This window comes from Nipponia nippon, unplaced genomic scaffold, assembly GCF_047370975.1.
Source record: "Nipponia nippon isolate SJK-2023a ecotype South Korea unplaced genomic scaffold, ASM4737097v1 scaffold_16, whole genome shotgun sequence".
Taxonomy (NCBI): Eukaryota; Metazoa; Chordata; class Aves; order Pelecaniformes; family Threskiornithidae; genus Nipponia; species Nipponia nippon.
Window position 1 is genome coordinate 483,252 of NW_028262332.1, and position 25,823 is coordinate 509,074.

Below are 25,823 nucleotides of genomic sequence, written 5' to 3' on the forward strand. Positions count from 1 at the left end.
CTTCCCCCAAAGCCTGGGTGTGCTCCGAGAGGCTGCTGGGCTCCGAGAGCACAGGAATTGGGGGACCTGGGAGAGGAGGGTGCAACGCTGGGTGTCCCCAGCGATGAGCCTTGGGGTGGTCCTGGGTGATTTGGGGTGCGACGCTGCCCGCCCTGGAGACCCCAGGGCCACCCATGAATGTCCCCGAAGATGCTCGGGCGCTTTGGCGGTGAGTCAGCACCCACCCTCCAGGCTGCCGAAACCAGGAGGAGACGAGATTGTATCGGCCTGATGGGGGGCTGGCGTGATCAAAGGGCTGGGAGCGGAGCTGAGGCTCCACACAATGGGGGGACACGATAGCCCTTATCTGCCGGCCCCGCCGAGGTGCGAAGGGCCCGGCCCTGGGGGCCAGGGGTGATGGGGGCGGGTGGGCGCTGGGTGCTGCAGGGCTGGGTGCGGGCCGGGGGCTCCCACCCAACCCTTCCCTGGGGAATCATCTCCTGGCAAGCGCCGAGAAGCAAGAAAATAAACTCTGGTTCTTGTCGGGTCTGGGAAAAACCTTGGGAAGGGTTTGGAGGCTGCTCCAGCTGCAGGAGCAGGACGGCTGCTCTCGCCATTCCTCAGGGAAGGTTTTGGGATGGGGGACGCGCAGCACCCTCCCTCCCCGTCCCCCCCCCGCTCCCGAGAGGAGCGCTCCGAGCCCAGGGCCCCGCAGCGGTGAGCCTGGCCCCACACCACACACTCGCATGGGTCTCAAACATGGTCGTTTAATAAAATCTCCTTTTAAAAGAACTACAATCCATACAACAACGAGGGGCGTGGGGAGAAGGGCAGCAGCCCACGGGTAAGGGAGCAGGGTGCGGGGAAAGGATCTGTGCAGTGACGGCCCCTGCCAGCGACCCCGCCGGGGACGTTCCCACATCACCACCGCTCACCAGCACAGGGCCCTGCCGCTGCTGCCTGCCCTGCCTGTGCCTGCCTGCACGTGCAACGGTTCCTGAGCCTGCAATGGCTCCTGAGCGTGCAACAGCCCCCGTGCATGCAAGAGGCCACCCTGTGCAAGACACCACCTGCATGCAACAGGTCACCTGTGGCTGTGACAGTCCACGCCAGGGTCTGGATGTGAAGCCACGCCTGTGAAAAGCAACCCAAAACTTGTCCCGGGCCTTATGCTGGAGGGGTCACGGCCAACGCACCGGGGGGCTCCGGGTAACGGCGCTGGGCTCTGAGCAAGGACCTGTCGGTGGGGGCTGGCGAGCCCAGATGCAGAGACGGGCAGTGGAGGGGGGCAGGGGCCTCTGGAGCCCAGGAGGTGCCTGGGATGGAGTGGCAGAGACTGTGCCCTGCCCCGGAGGGACGCTTGGAGAGAGCGCCGGGCTGGGCTCCGCAGGGATGCTGCAAAGGGCATGGGCTCCGTGGGGCAGAGAAGCAGCGCAGCAAAGCCGCCGGGCCTTGGCTACCCCTCCCGGCCTCCCAAGCCCCCACCAGTCTCGCTCCTTCCTCCCCCATGGCCACACAGGCTTAAAAACCAAAACCCTGAGCCTTTTCTGAGCGTTCACCCCACGGAGGCCCGGGGTGAGAGCTCAGCCAGCACCCAGGGCTGCTGTGAGGACATTGTCGGCCGGCACAGCCCGGCATGGGATCCCAGGGCACAGCGGCACCAGGACCGCCTGCGCCCCAGGGCCTCTGAGGCCCAGCACCCCCAGAAGGGGATGGAGCCAGTGCAGGGGCCGGGGCAGAGCCTCTGCTCCCGGCCGGGCACCCTGCAGGGCGGCATCCGAAGGTGCATCCCGGGGAGCGATGCCAGCGCCTGCCCGAGTCTGCTCCTGCTCCTGCCCTTGGCTGCCGGGGGCTGCCCGGGCTGGGGAGGAGGGGACAGACCAGGCACCAGCAATGCTACCCACGCTGGGGAAAGTCTCCATCCCTGGCCGAGGGGCTGCGGGCAGGCTGGCAGCCCTGACGCCTTCCGCTGCAGACAGGAGCATGCCCAGGCCCCCCGGCCCCTCTCCCGCTCTCTGATCCCCTCTCCAGCCCTTTCCCAGCTGCTGTTGCATCAGCCCAGCCGCAGCCGGGGCAGCAGCCCCCTCCTCAAAGCCAAATGCAAAGAGACAGCGCTGCGGCCCCCCCGGTTCTGTGCCACGGCAGCGGCCGCCCGCCCCGTGGGGCCGGCGTGTCCCCGAGAGCGGTGAGCGAAGGGCAAGGCAGGGACGCGATCAGAGCAGCAAAGAGGACAAGGACGCTGGAAATGGGGGCGATCCCCCCCATCCCATAGCTGTTAGTGGGTGTTTATTGGGCAGGTGTCGAACAGTCTGGCAGAGCGGGGTCTGCGCCCCTTCGCCCGGCTGCGGGTGCCCCTCCGGCACGGCCGCCCCGCCGGGCTTTGGCTTTGGGCATAGAGTCCGTAGCGAGCTCGGGCGGAGGAGAGGAGGGGTGTTACTGGTGCGACTTGGGGTTCGAGGGGTGTAAGGAGGAGTCATCAAACAGCGGGTTCCTCACTTCCATTTCTCCGGTCTGCGGCGGCGGAGGGAGCGGGATGGGTGGAAGGAAAAGGCAGGAGGTCAGAAACCAGCTGGGGTTTGAGCTGCCCTGTCCCCAGGGGTTTGAGTCTGAACCCCAGCCCAGCGGGGAGGAGGGAGGATGGGGGGACCTCGTGGGCTGGGACGGGGTGACACACACCAGGACCCTGCCGTCACCCCTGGAAAAGGCGCTGCCTCCCCACCAGAAGCAGCTGGGGATGCTGGGATGGGATGCTGGTGTGTAAAACCCATGGTTCTGGATGGGATGGGACCCTCAGCCTGGCTGGGGACCTCAGGATGGGACCCCCAGCCCAACTGGCAGGAATGGGGTTCCTTGCCCACACTGGGGACCCCAGGACAGGACCCCAGCCCCAGCTGGCAGGAATGGGGTTCCTCACCCAGACTGGGGACCCCAGGAGGGGACGCCCAGCCTGGCTGGCAGGAATGGGGTTCCAAGCCCAGACTGCCTGCCTGCCATCAAGTGCCCTTTAATGGGCCTGTAAAGACCTAATGATGACCCTTAATCTGGGCCCTGATGGCCAGGCTCCGCAGCCATTACCATGTGAAAGGGTCCTTTCGGGGCCCCTTTGTGCTCTTTGTACCCAGGGCTGTTAGGAGCTGCCCTTCCCCGGGGTCCCCTGCCAGCCAGGAAAGTCCCCCCTGGCTTTGAGGGGTCACAGGTCCCCGGGCTGGGCGCTGAGGAGGCACCAGGACGAGCTCCTGGTCCTGGTGCCCAAGAGCCCGAGGTGACCACGTCCCTGGCACCCCAGGGATGGTGGGGTTGGGTCTGCGAAGGGCTGCGCGGGCTCCTGGGGCCCAGGGCAGCGCTCCCCAGGGCACGGCCCCATGCTGGGGCACCCATACCGGGGCACCCGCTCCTGCCCACTGGAGAGCTCCAGTGGGACCTGGCCAAGGCACATGGGGGAAGCAGAGGGGTTGGATCATCTCAGGTTTTGATGAAGGATGTGTTTCAAAGGCTCCTCGCAAGGAACTGCGCATCCCAGGCATGGGTTGGATCCCACCCCACACGCACAGGGTCCCGCCCGGTGCCCGCCGTACCGGAGCCAGCCCAGGGCACTCGTACACGGTGAAGTCTCCATCCTCATTCTCCTCGTCAGACGATGCCGAGTCCGGCAGCTTGGGCTCCTCTTTATGCCTGGGGGGAGAGGATGCAGAGAGGGTTGAAGCCCAGGGGGATGATTAATGGCACCCCAGTTAATGGCAGGGCATGGACCAGCGACCGGCTCTGCTCCCAGGGCTGCTTACTTCTCCATGGAGAGCATCTGCTGCTTTTGGTGCTGGTAGTGGTACATCTGGGCGCTCTGAGCCAGCGTCTTGTCCCCGGGCTGCGGAGAAAGCGAGGACAGGCATGGAGGCCAGGCTCCGGAGAGCCCCAGCCCGGCTGGCGGGTGTCCCCCGCCGCGTCGGAAGCCCCTCAAGCAGAGCACACGCCTGGCCCCAGCGCCAAACACCCTGCAAGGAGGGACGCGGGCGCCTTACCGAGATCTTGTCGTAGGGCAGGGGGCTGGCCGCTCGCTGTGCCGAGTAGTCTGCTTTCTGTGCCAGCCTGACCTCCTTCTGCAGCCTGCCCGGGGAGAGGAGAGCAGTCAGCAGGAGCCACCGGCCTGGATGACTCCATACGGGAGCCAGCGACCGCTGGGGGGGCTCAGCCCTCCCACCCACATCCCTGTTCCCTGCGATGGCACCCACGACGGGTGGCACCCCCAGGCACAGCCACCTCCATCCCGCGGGGCCTGGGCGCGAGGCACCGATGTGCTGGGGGTGTCAGCACCCAGCGCCACAGCGATGCCCAAAGCAGGTGCCACCGCTCCCAGGAGCCCGTGCCTGGCACGGGGGTGTCCCACCACCGTCCTCCAGCCATGACCGGCAGATGCTGTACCTGCAGGGGACTGGCAAGGACAGCTATTGCCTCTCCTCCAAACCCTGCCACGTGCCCAGGAAGCACAGGAACAAGCTCCCGTGGGCACAGGGACACTGAGGGACTGGCTGGCACCAGCAGCCCCCGGCTCACCTGCACCAGCAGACCGCAGCCACGATCAGCGCCGAGATCCCGGCCACTGTGCACACCACGATCAGCCCTGCAGAGGTGGAGCGGGACACAGAGGGACAGCGGGTGAGCCTGGTGGCACGGTGCCACTGGCCCACGCCTCCCCGGCGAGGACGTGAAGCCCCTTCCCGCCAGCTGCCTGTCCCCAGGGTCTCACCGAGCACCACGTCGTCATTGGAAGGGATGGGGGATGCCTCCACTGGGTACTTCTGGACAGCGGCGCTGGTGGAGGTGGGGAGGGTGGTGGCTGCCTCGCTGCCGGCGGGACCCCGCTGCAGAAGCCCCTCTCTCAGCCTGCTGGCCACGTGCTGTTTGCCACCAGCAGGGACTGGGGTGGCTGCGGGAGAAGGCAGAGCCGTGAGCGGAGCAGTGCCCGGGCAGCACTGGAGGGCAAACCAGCCTGGGGTGCAGGGTCTGGCTGCCGCGGGGCGCCTGGCATCGCCGCAGAGAGCGCTGGGAGCGGGGAAGCAGGCACTTACTCCTGGGCTTGCCATCCCGCAGCGGGTGGGGGCGAGGAGCCTCTTGCCTGGCCAGCACGTCTGCCAGGAGATCGATTTCTTCTTCCAAGCTGGGAACGGATGTCCGCCCTGCGCCAGGAGAGAGTGAGGTGAGACGGGCACCCCGGGACGCGGCCGCGCACCCAGCCCCAGGGCCGGACCCAGCATCCTCCCGAGAAGGGGCTCACGTCCCAGCACGAGCAAATGCTTGTTTGGAGTCCAAGCCCACTCGGATGCAGCCCTCCGGGCTCCCCGGCGGTCCCGAAGCCAAGCGAGACCTGGGATCTGCACGTGTCCTCGCTGCTTTTGGGATGCTTTTCACCCCACAAATGTTGGAGGCTGCAGGAGCAACAGTGCCCCCGTGCCAGAGCCGCTGCAGAGCCCCATAGGAGCGGGAGGCTGCCAGCACCCGCTGCTCAGGACCCCCGTGTCCCTGCACCCGGGGCCATGCAGTGAGGGGCGAGGAGGGACACAAGCTGGAGCAGGAGAGGCCCCACGGGTGCCCCGCCGCTGCGGGGTGCGAGGGGCAGCTCTGGCAGGGCGAATCACAGAGCCGCAGCGGAGCCATTTCACGAGCAGGCAGGGGACACCCGAACGCTGGTTTTCACCCCAAATTGTCCTGTACAGCCCAGGGGACTGGAGCCACCCCAGAGCAGGGCTCACCCGGGGCTGTCCAGGAGCTGGTGGGAACCCCCGCTCCAGCTGAGGGGCCGGGTTCTGCCCAGCGCCCGGCAGGATGCGGCCCCTTTGGGGAGGGGGTCGGGGTGCCCCACGCAGCGAGGACCATCCTGTCTCGCCGGGGGTGGCTGGGCATTTCCCGGGTGGCTGCCCCAGCACGGTCCACGGCAGGGACCCACAAAGGCCGGGTGCCCCTGCGGCGTGGGGCAGGGGCAGGACCCCCACCCCAGCCTGGGGGTGCCCACCCACGGGGGTGACAGTGTGGGGCAGGAGTGGAGCTGCTGTCCTCAGGCTGCCGAGCGGAGTCAAGCTCCGACGCTCACCACTCTGTTTTTAACAGGATTAAACTCAACTTCAAAGGCAGGAGTCGTCCCCGTCCCCATCCCTGCTCCCTCTGCCCCCGTATTCAGGCTGTCCCCAGCGGGAAGCCCTGGAGGGTAAATCAAGACATACAAAGGCGAGGTGGTACCCGCAGCTCGCTTCCCGGATAATTCAAGGTTATAACAATTACGGTTCCTCTGGAATCTGTCCTCGCTCCCGGTGTTTGGAAATAAACCCCAGTTCCCTCCGGAGCTGGGCACAAAGGCCACTCAGCCGCTCTGTGACTCAGAGCCACACAAGCCAAAAACCAGTTTAAAAGGGGGAGACTCTTGCTTTAAATAAGTCCATAAAGAGCCACTGTCCCCACATCCCCTGTGTCCCCTGGCTTCCCGAACCGCCCCTCAGCCTCCCGTCCTTGGCAGGAGCCAGAGCACCCCATGAGCCCCGGCTTTCCCCAGCTCTTTGCACCCCGTTATTTCCACCCCCAAAGTGATTTGCAAAGCAGCGCCATGGCGCCGCGGTGCCAGGTTTGGGGCTGTGCCACCACCAACGGGCGAGTGCCATGATGCCAAGGTGCCGGCGCGGGGCCAGGCTCTCCCGACGGGCAGGGGAGCTGGCATGGGACTGAGCGTGACAGCCCTGCGCCCGGGATGGGGACAGCCCGGCTCTGGCTCCCCACTGCGCTCAGGGAAAGGCCTGTCCCCATTCCCATGGGACCTAGGGGACAGCCCATGCTGTCACCGTCAGGCCTGGGGGAACCGGGCTGCCTTGGTGCTGCCACCAACGGGGCGCCCGGCCCGGCTCTGCCCCGACACCCCTCAGCCGTGGGCAGACGCAGCCGAGGCTTCAGGAGGATGAATGTGACGTGGCTGGAAAAGGAAAAAAAAAAAACAACTGGAAAACCAGCAAGAGCAGCTCCCAGGTCACTCTGAGCCTCCGCTGTGCGAAGCAGCAGAAGGAAAACCAAGGCAGCTCTGCCGTTTGTGGTTCCTGGCATTGCCGGCAGTGCCCGGGCCGTGCTGCTCACCTGCATCAACCAGCCTTATCGCCAAGTTCCCTTTCAGCGGCTAAAAATCCCCGCACCCCTGTTGTGTTCAGCAGCTGTGATTTCCCCCGGGGATGCCACATCTGCCACCCCACAACATTTGCAGGGCAGAAGCAGCCTGGCACCGACGGCCGGTTCCTGCCGGGCACCGCGGGCGGGTGAAACGCTGCGGTGAAACGCTGCAGTGAAATGCGGGCCCAGGGCTGCTCACCAGGGAACAGGGGGCTGGGGCTGACCCCCGATTCCTGCCCAGCTGCCCCAGGCCCTGGCTCTTGCTGCAGGAGGAGCAGAGATGGGGGCTCCCAGAGGCCCCCCCAGCCCTGCTGCAGCGAGTTGGGCGTGCTGGGCTGGCACAGGGTGCGTGCAAGGTAGGCACAGGGTGCACACAGGGTATGTGCAGGGCATGCAGAGTGCACGCAGGGTATGCACAGGGCATGCAGGGTGCACGCAGGGTATGCGCAGGGCTTGCACAGGGCAGGCAGGGTGCACACAGGGTGCACACAGGGCTTGCACAGGGCACAGAGGGTGCACGCAGGGTACGCACAGGGCACACAGGGTGCACACAGGGCATGCACAGCGGGCACGCAAGGTATGCACAGGGCACGGAGGGTGCACGCAGGGTGCACACAGGGCTTGCACAGGGCATGCAGAGTGCACGCAGGGTATGCACAGGGCATGCACAGCAGGCATGCAGTGGTATGCAGAGGGCAGGCAGGGAGCACGCAGGGTATGCACAGGGCATGCACAGCGGGCATGCAGGGGTATGCCCAGGGCAGGCAGGGAGCACACGGGGTGCACACAGGGCTTGCACAGGGCACAGAGGGTGCATGCAGGGTACGCACAGGGCACACAGGGTGCACACAGGGCTTGCACAGAGGGCACGCAGGGTATGCACAGGGCACGGAGGGTGCACGCAGGGTGCACACAGGGCTTGCACAGGGCATGCAGGGTGCACGCAGGGTATGCACAGGGCATGCAGAGTGCACGCAGGGTATGCACACGGCATGCACAGCAGGCATGCAGGGTATGCACAGGGAGCACGGAGGGTGCACACAGGGCTTGCACAGGGCATGCACAGCGGGCATGCAGGGTATGCACAGGGCAGGCAGGGAGCACGGAGGGTGCACACAGGGCTTGCCCAGCGGGCATGCAGGGGTATGCACAGAGAGCACGCAGGGCTTGCACAGGGCACGCACAGCGGGCATGCAGGGTATGCAGAAGGCAGGCAGGGAGCACGCAGCGTGCACGCAGGGTGCACACAGGGCACGCACAGCGGGCAGGCAGGGTATGCACAGGGCAGGCAGGGTGCACACAGGGCTTGCCCAGGGCTTGCAGAGGGCACGGGTGCCCTCTCATGGTAGGTCCCCCGCCTGCCTGCAGCAGGGAGGGCAGGGCACACAGTAGCCAGCCCGGCCCCCCCGTGGGGCTTTCCCCTCCCCAGGGTCGCCAGGGCTCGACCCTGGGATGCACACAGGGATCTCGCCAGTCACCGTGATGGGTTTGGGGACAGCAGGGAGCAAGAAGGGGCATGTGTGGCTTCTGCCTCGGGCAGAGGAAACCTGATGTGGACAGTCTCCACAGGAGGGCACAAAATTCCTACAAATCCACTTATTTCTATAGTCCTGCCCCAGGATGGCTGATGCCCTCCTGGCAGCACAGCAAGCGGGGAGGGGGAACCCCCAGGTCCACAAGCTGGGACCCCTTTTTCCCCCTCTTCCCAAAGCGCTTCCCGCAGCCCAGCGGGGCTCAGCCCCAGGTCCGTGCCGGTGGAGTCGAGCAGGAGCAGGGATGGGACCCACCAGCCCAAACCACATCATGCAAACCCATCACGGCACATTCAAACGGCACGCAGCACCCTGGTCCTGGCAGCGTTTCGGGGACTCGGAACCCCGTGCAGGCAGCACCAGCGAGGTGCAGGCAGCACCAGCGAGGTGCAGGCAGCCAGCTGCCCGCCTGGCTGAAGCGGCTGCGGGATGCACCGCATCTTGAGGTCCCGCGCATCCCATCTCACCTCCGTGCTGGTGCTGCGCCGGGTACGCCGAGACACCCACGCATGCCGTCATCAATGGCAGGAACACACCGCTCACGCGCATCGCCCTCCCGAGACCTCAAACTGCCGCTTTTTACCCCAAAAAGCTGCTCTCGGCGCCTGCCTGCCTGCACAGGTACGCTGGAGGAGAAGCCCCGGCTGCTGCCCACGCTTCTGCCAGGAGCCACAACCAATCGTGGGGATGGTGTGGCAGCGAGCACGGTGGCAGCCGGGATCCCGGGATCAGCTTCACCGGCTGTCACAAGCAGCTCAAGGATGCCTAACCCTTTAAAGGGGCTGCCCACGCAGCTCTGCTGCGTGGGCAGCCCCTTTAAAGGGTTAGGCATCCTTGACCTGCAGCAGCCCCCCCTGTTTGCATTGCATCCCCCCCCAAATGCAGCTATCGCAGCCCCTCTGCAGCCTCGCAGGCTCCCCCGCTTGCACCGGGCAGCTGGGTGCTGCTGCCAAACCGAGGATAAAAAAAGCACCCATGGAAAATAAATCGGTACCTCCCTACCAAAAGGAGCTGGGCATCCTCAGGATGCTACTGCTCCCCCACATGCTAAAATAGAGGATTTGGGAGGGGATCCCCCTTTTTTTTCCTCCCCTGTATCCACACTTTTGCTGCCAGAAGGTGGTGGTATTGCTTGAGACAACAGGACGGGGCTGGGAGAGACCCTGGGATGGTCTCCATCCTCCCGGCACCCTCCCAGCATCCTCTCAGAGTGGTGGTGGTCTCGCATCACCCTGCCAGAGCCGGGCGAGGATGCTACCATGGTCCCAGAGAAGCCGGGCGAGGATGCTACCGCGGTCCCACATCTCGCAGCCGAAGCCGGGCGAGGATGCTACCGCGGCCGCATCTCCCTGCCGAAGCCGGCATGGAGCAGGGTTGCTATGGAGATGCCGGCGCATGTGCAGCCCTTCGGAGAGGGGAATTTACTCCCAAGACTTCACATTAAAAAATAAACCACAAACAACTGTTCAAGCTGTTTGGTACCTGTGGATGTGGAGCCTGTGGCAGGGGGCACCTGCCCGTTGGACCCCTGCTCGCTGCCGAGCGCCAAGCCTGGACCCCATCCCTGTGCCGTCCCCTCTCTCCTCCCTCCCAGCCATCGCTCCCATGTCAGTCGAGAGCCAAAGGGCTGTGCAGAGTCGGGGCCCTGCTTTGGGGATCTCCCCTCTGATTTAAGGGGTGATCCCCCTGCCCGGAGGCTGATGGCACGAAGGGCACGAGGGGCTCTGCCATCCCCCATGTGCCCACCCTCTGCAAAGCACGGGCTGAGCCGCGGGCAAAGGGCAGCTCTGGCTGCACCCCGGCGGGACCCCAAATGTGCTCCAGCCACAGGAACCAGAACACAAAGCAACCCCCCAAAAACCCAGACGGCCCCTCCATGCCGGCAGCAGCTCGGGTGCAGGGGGGGCTGCCATGGCCCAGCGAGCCAGCGCTTGTCCTCCTGGCCCGCACCGCCCGCCACGGGACAAGCCACGCTGCGCGTTTTCGGGAGCTCGCCAGGCCTTGGGGTGTGCCGGCGGGGACGCTGCCCGGCGAGCACCAGCTCAGCCCCATGCCAGGGCCAGGGGTGCCCACCGCAGGCAGCAGCCGGGCTCCAGGAGGGACCACGGGCTCTGCCTGCCGGGGAAAAACCAACCCCCCTTTAGCAAGAGGGTTGTGGGGGCAGCGGGAGCGAAAAGCAGGCAGAGAAGGGTGGGCTGGAGGAAGACGCTGGTTGATGCCGTTTGCAGCGGCATGGAGGAGGTTCAGAGGGGCTCGAGAGCCCCCAGCCTGCAGCCAGGTGGTCCCCAGAGAAACCCAGTGGCATGCGAGGGCACGGCTGGGTCCCCGCTCCTTCCCCTTGCACAGAGGCCACTCCGCGTTAGTTAAAGCAAAAATAATTGGGTGGAGCCGTAATTACAGTCTTAATTCACCTGCTTATTCAATCGGCAAGAAAAACCACGAGGTGGGGGGCACAGAAACAGCCCTGCCTACAGCTTTCCAAGACACGTGAAGAGCTGAGGGTCACCCTAAAAAATGCCCGTGCCCGGCCCCCAGCACCGACATGCGGCCGAGCCGGGGCGCAGGTGCCGTGGCTGCACCCGGAGCACCCTCCACGCACCGCAGCAGCGGGTGGGAGAGCCCTGTGCGGGGCGGCACGGGTGACCGCGGGCTGCTGCTCCCCGGGGTGCTCTGCCCATCTCTGCCCACTGGCGCAGCCATCCAGGCTGCCGCACCCCGCTGCTCCCGTGGGAAAGGGGCTGGGGAATAACACCCAGTGCCGCCCTCGGTGCCCTCGTACGCAGCCAGGCAGGGCTCCTACCCAGCGCTGCCGACTCCAGCCCTCCCAGCGTGGGTGCTGGGCATCACCAGAGGAGGAGATGGCAGCCCCAAACCACAGCCCAACATCTCAAACCAATGGGAACCAGGTGTTGAAATCCCAAACACCGGCATGGCTCAGCCCCGGGACGGGTGAGGCCATAGGCACCCGTTTGCCTCGGCCACGGGGTCTGCACGAGTCACAGCTCCGTGCACCGAAAGCTGCCACCCTGCTCCTGCAAAGCCTGGGGCTCTGCGCGGCCACGTCCCCTGCTCTGAAAAGCCCCTGCCCCAGAGCAGCCAGGCAGACACCGGAGTGCCCTGGCAGCCGCCCGGACCCCTCCCATCCCTGGGCACCCCTGGGTGCTGGCAGAGCCCAGCGGCACACGCGGTTGCCGGCGCGGCTGCAGGAGGATGCACAAGGAGCGGGGTCGGGTCGGGTCCGCGCACTCCCCGCCAGCCCCAAAACCCCCTCACAACTGCGTCGAGCTGGGGCTTGGGGTGAGAGGGAGCAGAGCCGCTGTCCCCGCGGGGATACGGCTGCCACGGAGAGGAGAAGCCAAGGACAGGGCGCAGGGGTGCTGCTGGGGCAGGGGGCTGCCCCGGGGCATGGGAACCCCCTGGAGCTGCAAAGGTGCGGGACAGGTTTGCAGGCAGGTTTGCAGGCAGGTTTGCAGGCAGGGCAGGGGGTTGCAGAAGGGGCCGCTGCGGGGGGTGGGTGCACCTACCGCTGGGTGAGAGCTGCTTCGGGACACATCGTCCATGGTTGTCCTCCTGGAAGGGCGGCAGGCAGGGGCCGCAGGCGCCCGACCCCGGCGGGCAGAACTCCCGGCGCTGCAGGGCACAGTCCAGGCTCCGAGGACACGACGCTGCTGCGGGGACGGGAGAAAACAGGTCAGGAGGAGAAGAGGGGTCAAACGCTCCCCCGGGTCTCTCCGTGGCTGCGTGGCGTGGGACCCAGCCACCCTGGGCAGCTCCTGCTGCAGTTAATGGGTGCAGATGTGCTTCACCGGAGCTGCCCCTCGCCTCCCTTTGCCTTCACAAAGCCATTACTGACTGCAATTTAAGTACGGGCTCTAAGGACCTGGGAGTTGGACTCGATGATCTTTATGGGTCCCTTCCAACTCAAGATATGCTATGATTTTATGACCTGCGCAAGGCTGTTTGCTGCCTGCAGGCAAGAGCAGGCAGTGCCCATCCTCCTGCATGGGATGCCCCAAGCCCCAGGGTGCTGCCGTTTCCTGGGACACCCCAAGCCCCAGGGTGCCGCCATCCCACAGGACACCGCGAGCCCCAGGGTGTCACCATCCCGCGGGACGCCCCAAGCCCCAGGGTGCTGCAGGGCATCCTGAATCCCACAGAGCTGGCAGCGACGAGGGTCTCCAGCAGCCGCCTGCACCATGCAGGCAGTGGCCGAGCAGGCTGGCAGCTGAAATCCAAACCACACAAACCGATGCTTGTGTGGTTGCTGTCAAACCAAAAAAACCCCAAAGCAACCCCCTGCAGAGCCTCAGCTCAGCCGTGACAGGACATCACAGGCAGCTTTGGTTTCCATCCCTTTGACATTGTGACAGGGAAAAATGGAGGGACCCAGCCCTCCCCCGGTGACATACCGCGGCCCAAACCTCCCTCATGGCTTTACGGGGCATCCCGTTTCCATGTCGGACCCGGGGACCCCTCCGGTACCTGGGGCAGGCACAAGCCCCACGCTCCAACCTCAGCCGGACTCACCGTACTCGTGATGCCGTGGCAGCCTGCCATGGCCAGGAGCAGCCCCGGTCCTCCCCCAGCCTGGCTCAAGCCAGTGGGACCTCATGGGGGGACACAAAGTCCCCAGGTCCTAAGCAAAGCCGAGCTGTGAGACTAGGTGAGGGTGGCAAATGGTGTGTGGCGATAGAGAGAGGAACCGTGACCAGCTGGGACAGGGACACGCAGGGCCAGCACACAGGTCCCACCTGCACTGGCTTTCAGTGACAGCAGCAGGAGCCGCTGCTGGGGATGGTGACACTGCTGGCACTGCCGCGGCACGAACACGGACGTCCCTCCCTCAGGAGCTGGGGGCAGTGAGGAGCTGGGCACCGCTCAGCGTGTCCATGTCCTGGGCTGGCACAGCTGGATGGGGGGTGCACAGCTGGATGGGGGGTGCGCACACCTGCCCTAGCCCTGCTCTTCACCTTGCCGTGCGTGGCCATGCCCACACCTTTCCCACCGGCAGCAGCAGGCAGGAGAGCACCGCTGCGGGGCCCTCACCGGGAGCAGAGCCAGGCCTGGCCGCCCCCAGCCTGGCGATGAGTCACGGCAGGAGCCGGCTCCCAGCACCATCCCACGCTCCCTGAGCCGTCCCCGGCCGCCCACGCCGAAACCGCGGGCAAAGCACCCGCCGTCTGCCTGTCCCCATGCCCTGAGGGATGGCAGCACCGGGGACAGCCCCGGCGCAGCACAGCACCGAGCACCCCATGAGAAGGGGCACCCCAACTTTGGGGGCTTTCCCGAGCATCCCCATCCCTGCAGCACACCGAGGGTGAGGGGTGCAGCCGCTGCCATGCCCTGGCACGGCACGGTGGAGAGTCCCGGCGCAGGATGGAGCCACCAGGACACAAAGCTCCAGGGCCGCTGTGGCAGCTCTGCTCCCCCAGCAAGGGTGCAGGTGCCGAGCGGGATGCCACCCCAAAGCAACAAGCGTGGGATGCCAAGCGGGATGCCACCCGCAACAAATCCCCTTTTGCACGGCCCCATTTCACCATTAAACTGCTCACCGGAGGGTGCAACCGCTACCAATGGCCCCCAGACTGCGCCCGGACCCCTCCCCACTGCACCCCACGGGGCAGTGCATTCATCACCCCCCGGCCGACAGTGCCAAAGGAGGGCAGAGCTGCCTTCGGTGCAGCGGTTTCTCGTGCGGGCAGGGTTTTCTCTGCAATTGGGGTTGGCTGAACCCCGTCCCGGGTACAGCGGCCTGGAGGGGATTCGCTTGGGGTGGGGGGCAGAGACCCCCGTGCCCGCAGGAGCCGGGTTTGCTCCCTGGGGACGGTGCGGGGCTCAGCCAGGCGGCTGGGGGAGAATTCATGCTTAACAGCAAAATAATCGGGTGTTTAAGTACAGAAATTGGACTCGGCCGCCTGCTTCGCCTGCCCCGGGCTCACTCTCAAGGCCGCTTTGTTTAAAAATCACAAAATGGCCACAAACCACAGCCGCTCAGGGGCAGGAGGAGGTTTCGGTACCGTGCGGCCCCAGGGGTGGGGACATGCCACATCCCCGCGGGGCGCTGGGGGACACACCGGCGACGCCCGCCTGTGCCACTGACCCATGTGCCCCCAAAACAGGCGCTGCCGAAAGCGGTTCACTGGCAGGAGGAAACCACCCCGGCGCGGGCCGCCCGGCACTTGTGGCCACCAGCACCAGGAGCCTCCAGCGGGACCCTCGGAGCCACCTTGGAGCAGCGGGAGGGGCGGGGGGAGCCAGCCCCAAGCCAGAGCCCAGCAACTGGTTAAATAAACCCCAGCCTGGAATATATAAAAGGTCGTTATCTCTGTTTGAGGAACGAGCTGTGCTTGCCCAGCTGTCACGGGCTGGGATTAGGAGCGAGACAGGCGGGCACTGATCTAATTAAGCTCCCCATGTGTAATCAATCGGTGGTTAGCGAGCAGATATCAGTGCATGGGCACCCTGAAGAGCACCCACAATGCAGGGTGCCCGCTGCACCCCTCCAAATGCCGTAGGGTCCGGCAGCGTCTCGCCGTGGCTGGGCAGGGCACGGAGCTGCTGGCAGCCACGGCCCTGGGTGAAGCTGTTTTTTGACACTCGTGCCAAAACATACAGGTGAAAAGAAAAACCAAACCAGTAACACCAGGAGGATGTCCGGGTGGCCGGGAAGGCAGGAACTGCCCCCACTGTGTCACTGCCGCAGATAGAGAGATAAAAGTTAACGTAAGAGGGTAATTAATTAGCACTGAGCACTGGTCTGAGTGCTTATGCTCCCTGCACTGGCAACGCCAACGCCCGGCCTCCTGGCTGACGGGGCCCCAGCGCCAGCGGCCTGAGCTGGCAGAGCCCATCGGGCGTCAGCCGCGGCGGACGAGCGGGCACAGAGCTCACACAGGCCACACAGGGCCGCGGGGTCCAGCCCCGCACAGCAGCAAGGGCACAGGCAGGGGGGGATATCGGGGTGCCCGCCGAACAGGGGTGCAGGTCTCCACTCCCACGTTGAGCCTCCACACGCTGGTGCACGGCTGCGGCCGGAGGGATGGCTGCGGCCAGAAGGATGGCTGTGGCCAAGGGCATGGCGGAGCAGCGGCAGCGGCGGCAGTCCAGGCCCCATGGCGGCGTGGCGTCTGCCAGCTCCACTCCAAGGTCACTCCCTCCTCCTCCTCCTCCTCCAGCCAGGTGACGTGGGACCTGCTGCGGGACCTGCCTGCAGCCTGCCTGCAGCCTGCCTGCAGCCTGCCTGCTCTCCCAGCGCTTCCGCTGTGAGCTGGCACCGTCTGGGGCTCTCCTCCGGGCTCTGCAAATTGCTCCTGGCTCTGAAGGGCTGGAGCCAGCCCCGGGCAGGCAGGCAGGCAGGCAGGCGGGCAGGCGGGCAGATGGGTGGGCAGGCAGGCGGGCGTGCTGCCCCACACCGCACCCCAGCCCATGAGGTCTCGCTTCCCTCTGCCCCGCAGCCTCCCCAGGGCAGGGGCCGATGCTCCTGCCCAGCAGCAGGCAGGAGCAGGGGGGGGCTGAGACACCCGAAAACCCCAGCCCCACTCCCCCCGAGCCCAGGGACGTGGCCCCCGGGGTCAGCGGGGTGGTCACCACCTCTGCTGCCAGCGGCCACCATAATACAGCAAAAGCCAGGCTGGATGCATGGGGTCGCCCGGGCGGGTGCCCCAGCCCTGGCACTGCTCCCGCTGCAGACACCGACCGCGGGTGACACACACCGATGATGGAACCGACACCGTGCCAGTGGCCCTGAGCCCTGCTGGGCTCCCTGACCCCGCTGCATCCCCCCTGCTCTGCTGCTTTGCACCTGAAAGCAGGCGGAGAGGAGCCGGGCTTCAGGCACGGCCGTACCCCCGGGAGCGATGCCCCCTCCCCGGGCACAGCCGCTGGCACCACGGCCCCGGCCAGCACGGCTCTGCCACCGCTCCAGCAGCCCCTGCGGGAGCCCTGCCGCTGCCTGCAGCCGCTCACGTCACCGCCGTGCTCCTGCCCCCGAAAATGCAGCAGACGGAGACCCCTCCCGCGCGTGGAGGCAGCAGAGCGGGGCTCCCGGCAAACCGGGAGCAGGGGGACACTGGCCACGTCACACCGCTCCTGGGGATGGAGGACGTGGCACGGTCGCGGCCACGCAGCCTGGCCCCCCCCCGCCACCCCCTCCTGCAGCAGCACCGGCACGTGCCGGCCCACCGGAGAGCACTTTGCGGCTGAAAGTGCTTGTTTGCTTTTTGCTTCGGCAGCTTTGTCCAGGCCAAGGCCACGCGTCACCAGACTTCCCATCCCCGAGGCCACCCAGGGCTCGCGGCCCAGCTTCCAGCTTTCCCGGTTCAGCCAGGCGGGCGCCGAGGTCCGGCCCAGCAGCTTTTGTCACGGCCAAGGGACAGTGCCAGCAGCCCTGCGCTGCAGGCTGGGGACAGGGGTGTCCCCGCAGGGACCCCCGGCAGCATGCCCCCTGCCTGCCCTGCCTGCGCAGCAGACACCTCGGCTGCACCGTGCTCCCACCGCAGGGACGGTCTCGCCGGCAGCGTCCCCACCCAGGAATGATGGAAAATGCCACCATGGGCAGTCACCTGGCTGAAATGCCACTGCTGGCTGCTTTCGAGCCACCACCCCCAGCGGGCTGCCCGCAGCGGAGCCCTGGTGTACAGGCAGCACGGGCAGCGCGGTGTGCACCCAGCGCCGGGAAGAGACGGAGCGAGTGCGGGGCGGGCAGGGGCCTGCAGAGGCAGCGGGGGTGCATGGTGGAGGAGACGGGAGCCTTGCCGAGGGCAGCTGCCTGCTGCAGCCCTGAGGCCATCACGATGGGCTCCCAGAGTCTTGTCCCCCTCTAGGTTCAATGCCAAGGGGGAAACAGAGGGCGAGGAGGGGCTGAGCCAGGCTTCCCCAGAGGTGGGGGGATGCCAAACCCTCGGCAACCCTGAACACTCCACCTCCCCAGCTGCCGGTGTTACCCCAGAGCCCGTCCCCGCTCTAGAGCAGACCTCGTCTACAGGCACCCCAAAATCTCAAGCTGCTCCTGCGATTCGGGGCTGGGGAAAGGGGGAGCACCAGGCAGCCTCCCTCTGCCAGGCCGAGGGAGCAGGATTGTGGGTCATTGCTACTCAAACCCCTTAACCAGCCAGAAAAATCCCTGTTCCCCGCTCTGGCAACCTGCCTGGCGCACCAGGGGAAGAGCAGCTGGATTGATGGGCGCTGCAGGAAGGGGAGACGGCACCCGGACGGATGGAAATGGCTCTGGCAAACCGCAGCTCCAGACCCTGGCAGGGACCAGGCAGAGCCGGGAGGCGGCAGAGGATGCGGCCCCCTCGCTGGCGGCAGGTGAGGGGGGCACCGAGCCGAGCGAGACCCCCCGGTCCCCCAGCCCAGCCATCTCTGGGCGCTGGCGGCTCCGGCCTCGGCTCGGCCTCCGGCACCTTCCAGCTGCTCAGGGCAGCTCCGGCCCCGCAGAGGCTGCGCCGCCACCGGGAACGGGACATGCTGCATCCCCTGCCATGCCAGGGTGACCCCGCAGCTCCAGGGCTGTCTCCAGCCCCAAGTGCTTTGGCTCAGATAGTCAGAAAGAGAAGAAATAATTAAAAAAAAAAAAAAAAAAGAAAAAGGAAAACCAGATGCCATGTGCCATTTCCCTGGTTCTGCCTGCCCAAACCTGCCGCTGGCTCTGCATCAGCGGCCCTGGCTCGGCTGGGTGTGCGCCCACCCGTACCGGGGACCCAGGGCTGTCCCCAATGCCACCCCATGCCAAAAAGCACCTCGCTCTTCTTCGCAGCTCGAACCACCCACTGTTGGTCTTGTTTATCAGGTTTTGCTCAAGCAAATACCAATGGGCTTCGTAGCTGCCCGGAGCTCACCGGGGCTGGGGCGAGGGCAGGGGTTGGGGTTTTTTAAATTCCTTTTTTACAGGCTGGGCTCTGAGGTTTGGCGCGGTGCGACGGGCGAAACAGCCAGCGGTCAGGGCCACGGTGCAGGGCGCTGCCGCGAGCGGGGTAGCGGGGCCGGCCCCGTGCGAGCACGGCGTGCTAATGCTGGGTGTGCTAATGCTGGGCGCGCAGCACGGCGGCTCCCTCCTCGCATCCCCACGGTGCTCTGGGACACCCCGATGCACAGCGCGGCGCAGTGCCGGACCCTCACTGGGCCGGCACCACAGGGGATGGGCAGTCCTGGCACCACTGCTGTGGCTGCACCGGGGCGGGCTGCGCCCTGCGGTGCAGGGGGTTTTACAGCTCTGCTCTGAGCACGTACCCACCTCGAGCAGCCTCGAGGGAAGGGCTCGGGTCCAGCTCTCTCCTGACACTGGCCGGGCACCGACCGATCAGCATGGCAGCACCCACAGAGCCTGGCTTGCCAGGGCGCCCGCCTGCCCGCTGAGCCGTGGCAGAGCAGAGCCACGGCCACTGGCGAGCTCCCCCTGCAGACCCGTCGCTGCCGGTGGGGAGGCGAGAGGGGCGAGCTCACGTCCCCCAGCCGAGCACCCAAGGAGCTGCCAGGCCAAGGGCCAGCACGGCCACACTCAGATGGCCACAGCTCAGCCATCTGCGAGCAGCCGCGCACTCCTGCACGCTCCCACTGCCGGGCTGGAAATAAAACCCCGGAGTGGCAGCTCCCCGGCGAAGCACTGCTGCACCCACCGGGGCCAGATGCTCTTTGGCAAAGCCAAAGCCCTCCCACACCTCGCTGCCGTCCCACGCTGCCGGGAGACATTTTGCAGCCTTTGGTAAAGATGCTCCAGCACGATTTTGCTGATTAAACACCCTCGGGCAGCTTGGAGGCAGCAGCAGCAGCAGCACAGGCGGCTTTGCTTGGCGTGGAGAGTCTGTCCGTCCTGCTCCCGCTGTCTGACCCACGCCCGGCACTGGCCTCGGTGCTCCCACCAGCTGGTCACCCTGAAATGGGGGTTTGGGGACACGGCCACTTATCGGCAGGTCCTGGGGGCTACAGGGGCCGACCCTTATGGCTTTCCAACGGCTCACGAGCGGGGACCCCCGGCCGGGCAGCCTGTGTCCGGCGGACATGCAAGGCAGGAGGTAGGCGGAAAAGCAGGGGCCGCATCACCCCACCCTGCCCGGGCTGCGCCCGCGGCTGCACCCACGCTGACTCAGCCGCCACCGGCAATAAAAACCTGCAGGACATCGTGCCCGCTGGGCAGAGAGCCCAGCAAATGGGGGCCCATGGGATGCAGAGCTGCATCCCGGGGCTCCTGGAAAGGGCTGCAGACAGTGCCAAAACAGCTGGACCCAGAGATTTCTTTTGGGCTTTATCCCCTGCGGCTCAGAGAAACTGTCTCCTTTCCAGCCAGGAAGCCAGGAATTATGGCCGCAGGATGGGTCACGTTACCGGCAGCTTACCGGGCCGCCCTCTCTGCCGGCTTACCCGGCGGCTGGGAAATAATTCCCGACAGATGCGAGACGATGAGCTCCCCGAGGCAAAGCCGCTCCTCCCGCATGCAAGAGCCACGGGCTCCCCAGGAGCGCTCCTCGGCTGATCCCCGGCCGAGCCCAGGCACCACCCATGGGTGCTACAGGTGCACACGAGCGCGGCGCCTTCCCCACCTTTTGCCCTCCACCTCTATCGCCATCTCCTTTCTGCAAGAAGGGAACAGGGGCCAGGAGCCTGGGGGGCCCCTGTGCCACGGCGAGCCAGGGTCCCCGCCAGCTGACGTGTCACCTCTCGTGTCACCCACGAAACGATGGGTTCCCCCCACCAAAGAGCAAACCTCCCTCCTGCAAAGGCTTTGCCCCCCTCCAACCCTGCAGGAGAGACCCCAGCAACACGCCACTGGGTGCACTGGTTAGGGCGGGCAGCTGCCAGACCGCGGTGCTCCGGGATGGGAAGCGGCAGGGACGGGGACCTGCTCCGGCTGCGCTTCCTTCCTCCAATTCAAAGCGCACTCCAGGCACTTAACGGCCAGTTTCTTCCCGTTGCAATTAGCGTTAGCTCATGAAGCAGCTAATTACAGGCCTGCTGCCGCCATTCAGTGCTCTGGTCACCCCTGCGGCAGCGGCGGTCAGCAAAGCCCAGACACGGGAGGGAGATGCCCTGGCACTGGCAGCAGCGCTGGGGCTGTGCCCGGGGCTTTTGGGGGGCAGCCACTGCACCCATCGGGGACCAGACCCAGAGCCGCCCGTGGGGACGAAGCACAAGGGCACCATGTTTATGGGATTAATGCAGGGATGAGACCGATGGCAGCTCCTGTCCCCAGTGCCCGGGGACCCAGTGCCTTGCGCCTGGGGAGAGGCCACCCCGTGACCCCTCCTGTCCCTGGCACCCCCATCACCATTCCTATCCACATCCCCGTCACCCCTCTTGTCCCCAGCCCCCTCCCATCAACCTTCCTGTCCCCAGTGTCCCCATATCTCTCCTGTCCCCAGCACACTGGCCACCCCATGACCCCCCCTGTCCCCATCGCCCCTGCCACCCTGTCACCCCTCCTGTCCCTGGCACCCCTGTGACCCTGTCACCCCTCCTGTCCCCAACATCCCCATCACCCCTCTAGTCCCCAGCACCATCAGCCTCCCTGTCACCAGTGTCCCTATCACGCTGTCACTCCTCCTGTCTCCAGCATCCGCATAACCCCCCCGTCCCCAGCGCCCCACTGTACGCAGAGCTAAGCCGATTGCCTCCCTTAATACCCCCGTGGCCCAGAAGAGCCGTTTCAGGCAAACATCCTGGACTCGTCTTCCCCTTCATGCTGCGGGAAGGGCCTGGGCGCCCCTGGGGAGCGGGGGGTCCCTGGGGAGGGGGGCGGCTCTGCGGGGCCACGGCAGCCCCAGCGAGCCCCCTCCAGGCAGTGCAGCCCTGGGGTTCGGCCAGGGTCCTGCTCCAGACCCTCGAGACCACCTGCAGACCCCAAACCTGTGCCCGGAGCTGCCAGGGAAATTGCGGATCCCTGCACAGCGTAACCGCAGCATCTCCCAGGCTCCGGGACCGCGGTCTCGCCACCCCGCGCTCCAGCTCTCCCTGCACCCGCACCCACAGGGTGGGCACACAGGGGTTTGTGGGTCCCCAGCAAGCTGCAGCGAAAGGAGAGGAGGGATTTGCACCACGTCTCTTCCATAAACCACAAACTCTTCCTTGATGCTGACCGCGTCGGGAACTGGGATCATGGAGATGGGGGGCATCTTTCCATCCGTTCCCCCTCCCCACGCCTGCGGACGGAGCCCTGCCCAGGTCCCTGGCGCAGGTGCCAACCCGCGGAGCCCAGTGGGATCCCCATGCCCCACGTCCCCAGCTCCCCCCACACCTTGCCTACGCACGAGGGCTCATTTCTCACGGTGGGAGCCAGCCGAGCAAATGTAACCCCAGAGAACCTGGGGGGGAACGTTATCTCCCAGAATAAAATTGCACAGAAAATTAAACGTGTGAGCAGCACGCAGCTCCCGGGGCAGCGGCACCCCAGCTGCCGCGCGGGAAACGCTCAGTCCGCACCGGCGTGGCAGAGGAGACCCCGACGTGCAGCCGCGGCGGGGCTCGAAGGGATGGGGTGGCTGCACGCCACTGAGCGGGACCATTGCCCACCATTGCCCACCGCTACCAGGGGGATGCAGACGACCTTCTCTGTGTCTCAAGAAAAAGCTAGGGCTGGAAATACTTGCTTTCTGCATGCTGACCTGTGCGATGTCGGGGGGCTCAGAGACCACCCCCTGCTCGCCCGCCGGCAGAGCCCTGGGAAGCTGGGCAGGGCAGCCAGGCCCTTGCAAGCGCCACGGGCGCAGCACCAGGCACTGCTGCGATGCTCCAAGAGCTGCCCCAGCTGCAGCGGTCAGGATGACGACGGTCCTCGGGGACAGGCCGCTGCGCCCCGACCCCGCCACGGCTCCCTCCCCAGCGCGGTGATTGCAAAGCAGGCAAACTAAAAGCCAAGAGATGGACGATCCCACTGCTGGCTGAGCCGTGAGGACTTCATAAAGGATGGCTCCTGCCTTGCTGTGCCCAGCTCTGGACCTTGGGAAGGCCCCGTGCCACCACAGCGCTGGGGCAGCTGGTATCAGCTGGTATCAGCACCGGAATCCGTGCTCCCACCTGCATCCCTGAGGAGCGGCACGAGGAGCAAAGGCAGCGAGGAGCCGGCAGTTCACCCGTGGCCAAATGGGTCACTTGGACTAGAAAGGACCACTCGTTCTTTGCTGAACAGCTTCTCCGGGTGTTCCTGATGCAAAGCGCTGGCTGCGGCAGCGGGGCTGGGGTTTTCACGGTTATTAAAAAAAGAGGTTCTCGCCCATCATCCCATTTGGAAAACCCTTTTTTGTTTATAATAATAATAATAGATGAAATTTGGCAACCAAATTACTCGAGAAGAGGTGAGAAGTCTGGCTCTCACTAACGCTCCAGGAAATGCTGCCAGCAAACAGGCGAGGAAGCGTTTCTGCCTGAAGCTGCGTGCGCTGGATAGAGACGGGGGGGAAAAAAAGACAACTAAGGAGCATCAACCGAAACTAAACCACCGGCTGCACCACCGCCAAAGCCAGCTCCTGCCCTTCCTCCAGCTGGGATCAAGCCCTCGGCAAGACGAGGATGTCACCGTGCCATGTGCCGCTGCGTCCCGGGAGATGGCATCTATTGCAGAGGCCTCTGGGTCGCAGCACCGGCAGATGAAGGTGAGGAGGAAGAGACGCCAGCCCCCATTTGAGGAAGCTTTGCTGAAGCCGCAGAGGCAGGAGGACGCGGGCATGGTGGTCCGGGACCTTCTCCCCCAGCTCTGGAGCCAGCTTCACTGGCATGCCCCGGAGTGGGAGCTGCCCCTGGCCCTGCCACCTCCACCTTGCAGCCATCCCCAGAGAAAGCCCAGCTCTGCCCCATCCACCCGCGAAGGGAAATTATAAACCAGAAAGAAACGGCTAAGGTTTCCCCTGTCCTGCTGCGCTCGGCGAGGAAGGCTGCGGGGACAGGACAGTGACTCCTTTCCCTGCCCAGCCATCCCGGGGATGCTCCTCCAGGCACCCCAGCCATCCCCGGGGACGCTCCTCCAGGCACCTCAGCCATCCCCAGGAGAAACCAGCCCAGAGCTCCCCACTGCCACGTGCCTCACAAACCTGACCTCCCGGCAGCGGGATGCTGCCATCAGCATTTCCAGGCAGTATGACAACATGATTGGAAACATGGCAAAGAAACTGTCCCCAGCCTTCGCTTGGGGGAAAGAGGTCGAGCCGTCCATCCCAACCCCGCTTGTGCCAAGAGCGTGCGATGACCCAGCCGCTGGAGCCGGCTGCCGCCGGTGGAGCGAGGCCCCTCGCACTTGCCTCGTCTCCGGCAGCCCCCCGGGGCTGGGAAGGGGAAACTCTGCTACCTCCCCGCCATGACAGCCCACAGGCACAGCCGCCCCGAGCAGCCCCTCGATGGGTCCCTTCCCAGCAGCACCTCCAGGCCACCTTATCCCACCCCAACCCCTTAAATTCGGAGGCAGCGGAGATTATGCTGGATCACCGGTGGCTGCATCAGAGCCACCCGGCTCTCCCTCCTCCCGTCGCAGCCTGTGTCACCGGTACCCCTGGCCGGGCCACCCTGGCCTCGACACATGGGAAGAGAGAGAGCACGGGAGCATCCCCACCTCCACCTGCAGCCCCCCAGCACGGAAGGACCCAGATGTTTTGAACAGCTGGGAGATTTAAAAAAACCCCGCACCTTCCCACCCTCCCACAGAGCAGGCAGGAGCGTGGCGAGGCCGCACCGTCCTCGGCTGACGGCAGGCTGCCTGCCTGGCGTCCGCCCCTCCGGCGAGCCGGAGCAGGGAAAACAACATCGGATCCGCAAACAATGCTGGGAGCGCGGAGGCGCTGCCCGGCTCCTGCGGCCAGCGAGGCGGAAAGCACCTGCCCGCAGACAGGCCGTCCCGCAGGCAGGGACACCGCACCTCCAGCCGGCGCGGGCAGGGGTGGGCAGCCCCCAGGTTTCCCCGCAGGCAGCAACGCGTGGGGCCGGTTGGGGTTTTGGGAGGGGTTGGTGCTTATGCCCATCACGGCCCTGCGCACCCTGGCAGCGGGCACAGAGCGAGGGGACGCGGCGCGTGTCCAGGGCCAGACCCGCCGGGAGGGGAACTGCACTCACCGAGAGCCCAAAACTAAAAAAAAAAAAGAAACAAACCCAAACCCTAAACCCCCAAAACAACCCTTAAGGAAACAAAAAGAAGGCCAAAGGCGGTGCTGCTGGGAGGGAACCGAAAGCCACGCGTTTCTTCTGCCCCAGGAGAGAGGAGAAACGCCTCTGTCACCGATTCGGCCCCGTGGGGCGACGCTGCTGCTGCTGCTGCTGCTGCTCCCCTCGAGGAGCGGCTCCGGGCGGGCGAGCGAACGGGGCGCTCCGGCTCCCTGAGACGGCTCAGTCACCACAGCAGCTTTAGTTGTTTGTTTTCAGGTTTTATTTTGGGTTTTTTATTTTTTTAAATTTTTTTCCCCAGTAAAGGTGCTTCACGAGGGCCGCTCCCACAAGCCCGTGCTCCCTCCCCGCTCCAGGATCAGGCCCCACACCCGTGGGTGCCTCAGCCACCCCACACCGCTGCCGGGGACCAGCCCTGCGCCGCTGCCGCCCGCTGCCAGGGCCCCTGCCTGCTGCAGGCAGGAGGGCGATGGCGCTGCGCTGCCCGTCCCCGGGGAGCGCTGCGGGGCCTGGCTGGGGTGGGAAAAACCCTTTTGGGGGTGCGTGGGTGGGTGGGGAGCCCACGGGCCCTTTCCCACCTTGCCGTGGGGATGCAGGGGAAGGATGCTGAGAGGCCCCTAACCCACGGCAGCTTTCCCGGTGGGGTGAGGGGTGTCCACGGGAACCACGGTGCGGGGAAGGACCCGCTGCCCCCTCCCACGCCTGAGCACCCACGGATGCTGAGCCCGGGTGGGGCGCGGGGGGACACACAGACACGGAGATGCACTCACCGGCACGGGCGAGGCGGCAGGCCCCGAGGGCGGCGAGCAGAAGCAGCAGGGCTCCGCGGCGGGCGGCAGAGCCCCGGGCCGCCACCATCCTCCACGGACGCGGGCGGGCGTGGGGGCCGCGGCGGCTGCGGGCGGTGGCGGGAGAGGCGGGGCGGGGGGGGGACCGGCGAGGGGGGCGGGGCCCACCCGAGGGGCGGAGCCCCTCGGGTGGGCCACGCCCCCCTCGCCGGTCCCCGCCCCGCCCCTCCTGCAGCATCTCGGAGCCTTCATCCCCGCATCATCCCAGCGGGACCATCGAACCTCGTAGCCAATAAATGCAACCTGCGAG

The 25,823-nt window shown here is 66.0% G+C and overlaps 1 protein-coding gene across 2 annotated transcripts; it reads right to left on the reverse strand.

Moving 5' to 3' along the window:
- Window positions 1-726: 726 nt before the first annotated feature.
- On the reverse strand, window positions 727-25,645 carry NPDC1 (neural proliferation, differentiation and control 1). Of its 2 annotated transcripts, XM_087753253.1 has the most exons (9): window positions 25,496-25,645; window positions 12,173-12,316; window positions 5,043-5,150; window positions 4,721-4,900; window positions 4,528-4,594; window positions 3,996-4,080; window positions 3,762-3,841; window positions 3,555-3,651; window positions 727-2,490 (listed from the first exon to the last, which is right to left on the reverse strand). In XM_087753253.1, exons 1-9 carry the CDS (start codon window positions 25,581-25,583, stop codon window positions 2,413-2,415), a joined length of 927 nt encoding a protein of 308 aa, XP_087609379.1. In that variant the 5' UTR covers window positions 25,584-25,645; the 3' UTR covers window positions 727-2,412. The 2 variants fall into 2 exon arrangements, with proteins under 2 accessions (XP_087609379.1, XP_087609380.1); XM_087753254.1 differs by lacking the exons at window positions 12,173-12,316; window positions 25,496-25,645 and adding an exon at window positions 9,116-9,370.
- Between the last annotated feature and the right edge of the window lie 178 nt (window positions 25,646-25,823).

Excerpts from the sequence above, each read along its gene's own strand:
- NPDC1 (XM_087753253.1), bottom strand. The coding sequence starts at position 25,583 with ATGGTGGCGGCCCGGGGCTCTGCCGCCCGCCGCGGAGCCCTGCTGCTT. Across the intron at positions 5,151-12,172 it reads GAAGCAGCTCTCACCCAGCG|GGCGGACATCCGTTCCCAGC; the intron begins GTAGGTGCACCC and ends CTCCTGGCGCAG. Across the intron at positions 3,842-3,995 it reads TGCCCTACGACAAGATCTCG|CCCGGGGACAAGACGCTGGC; the intron begins GTAAGGCGCCCG and ends CTTTCTCCGCAG.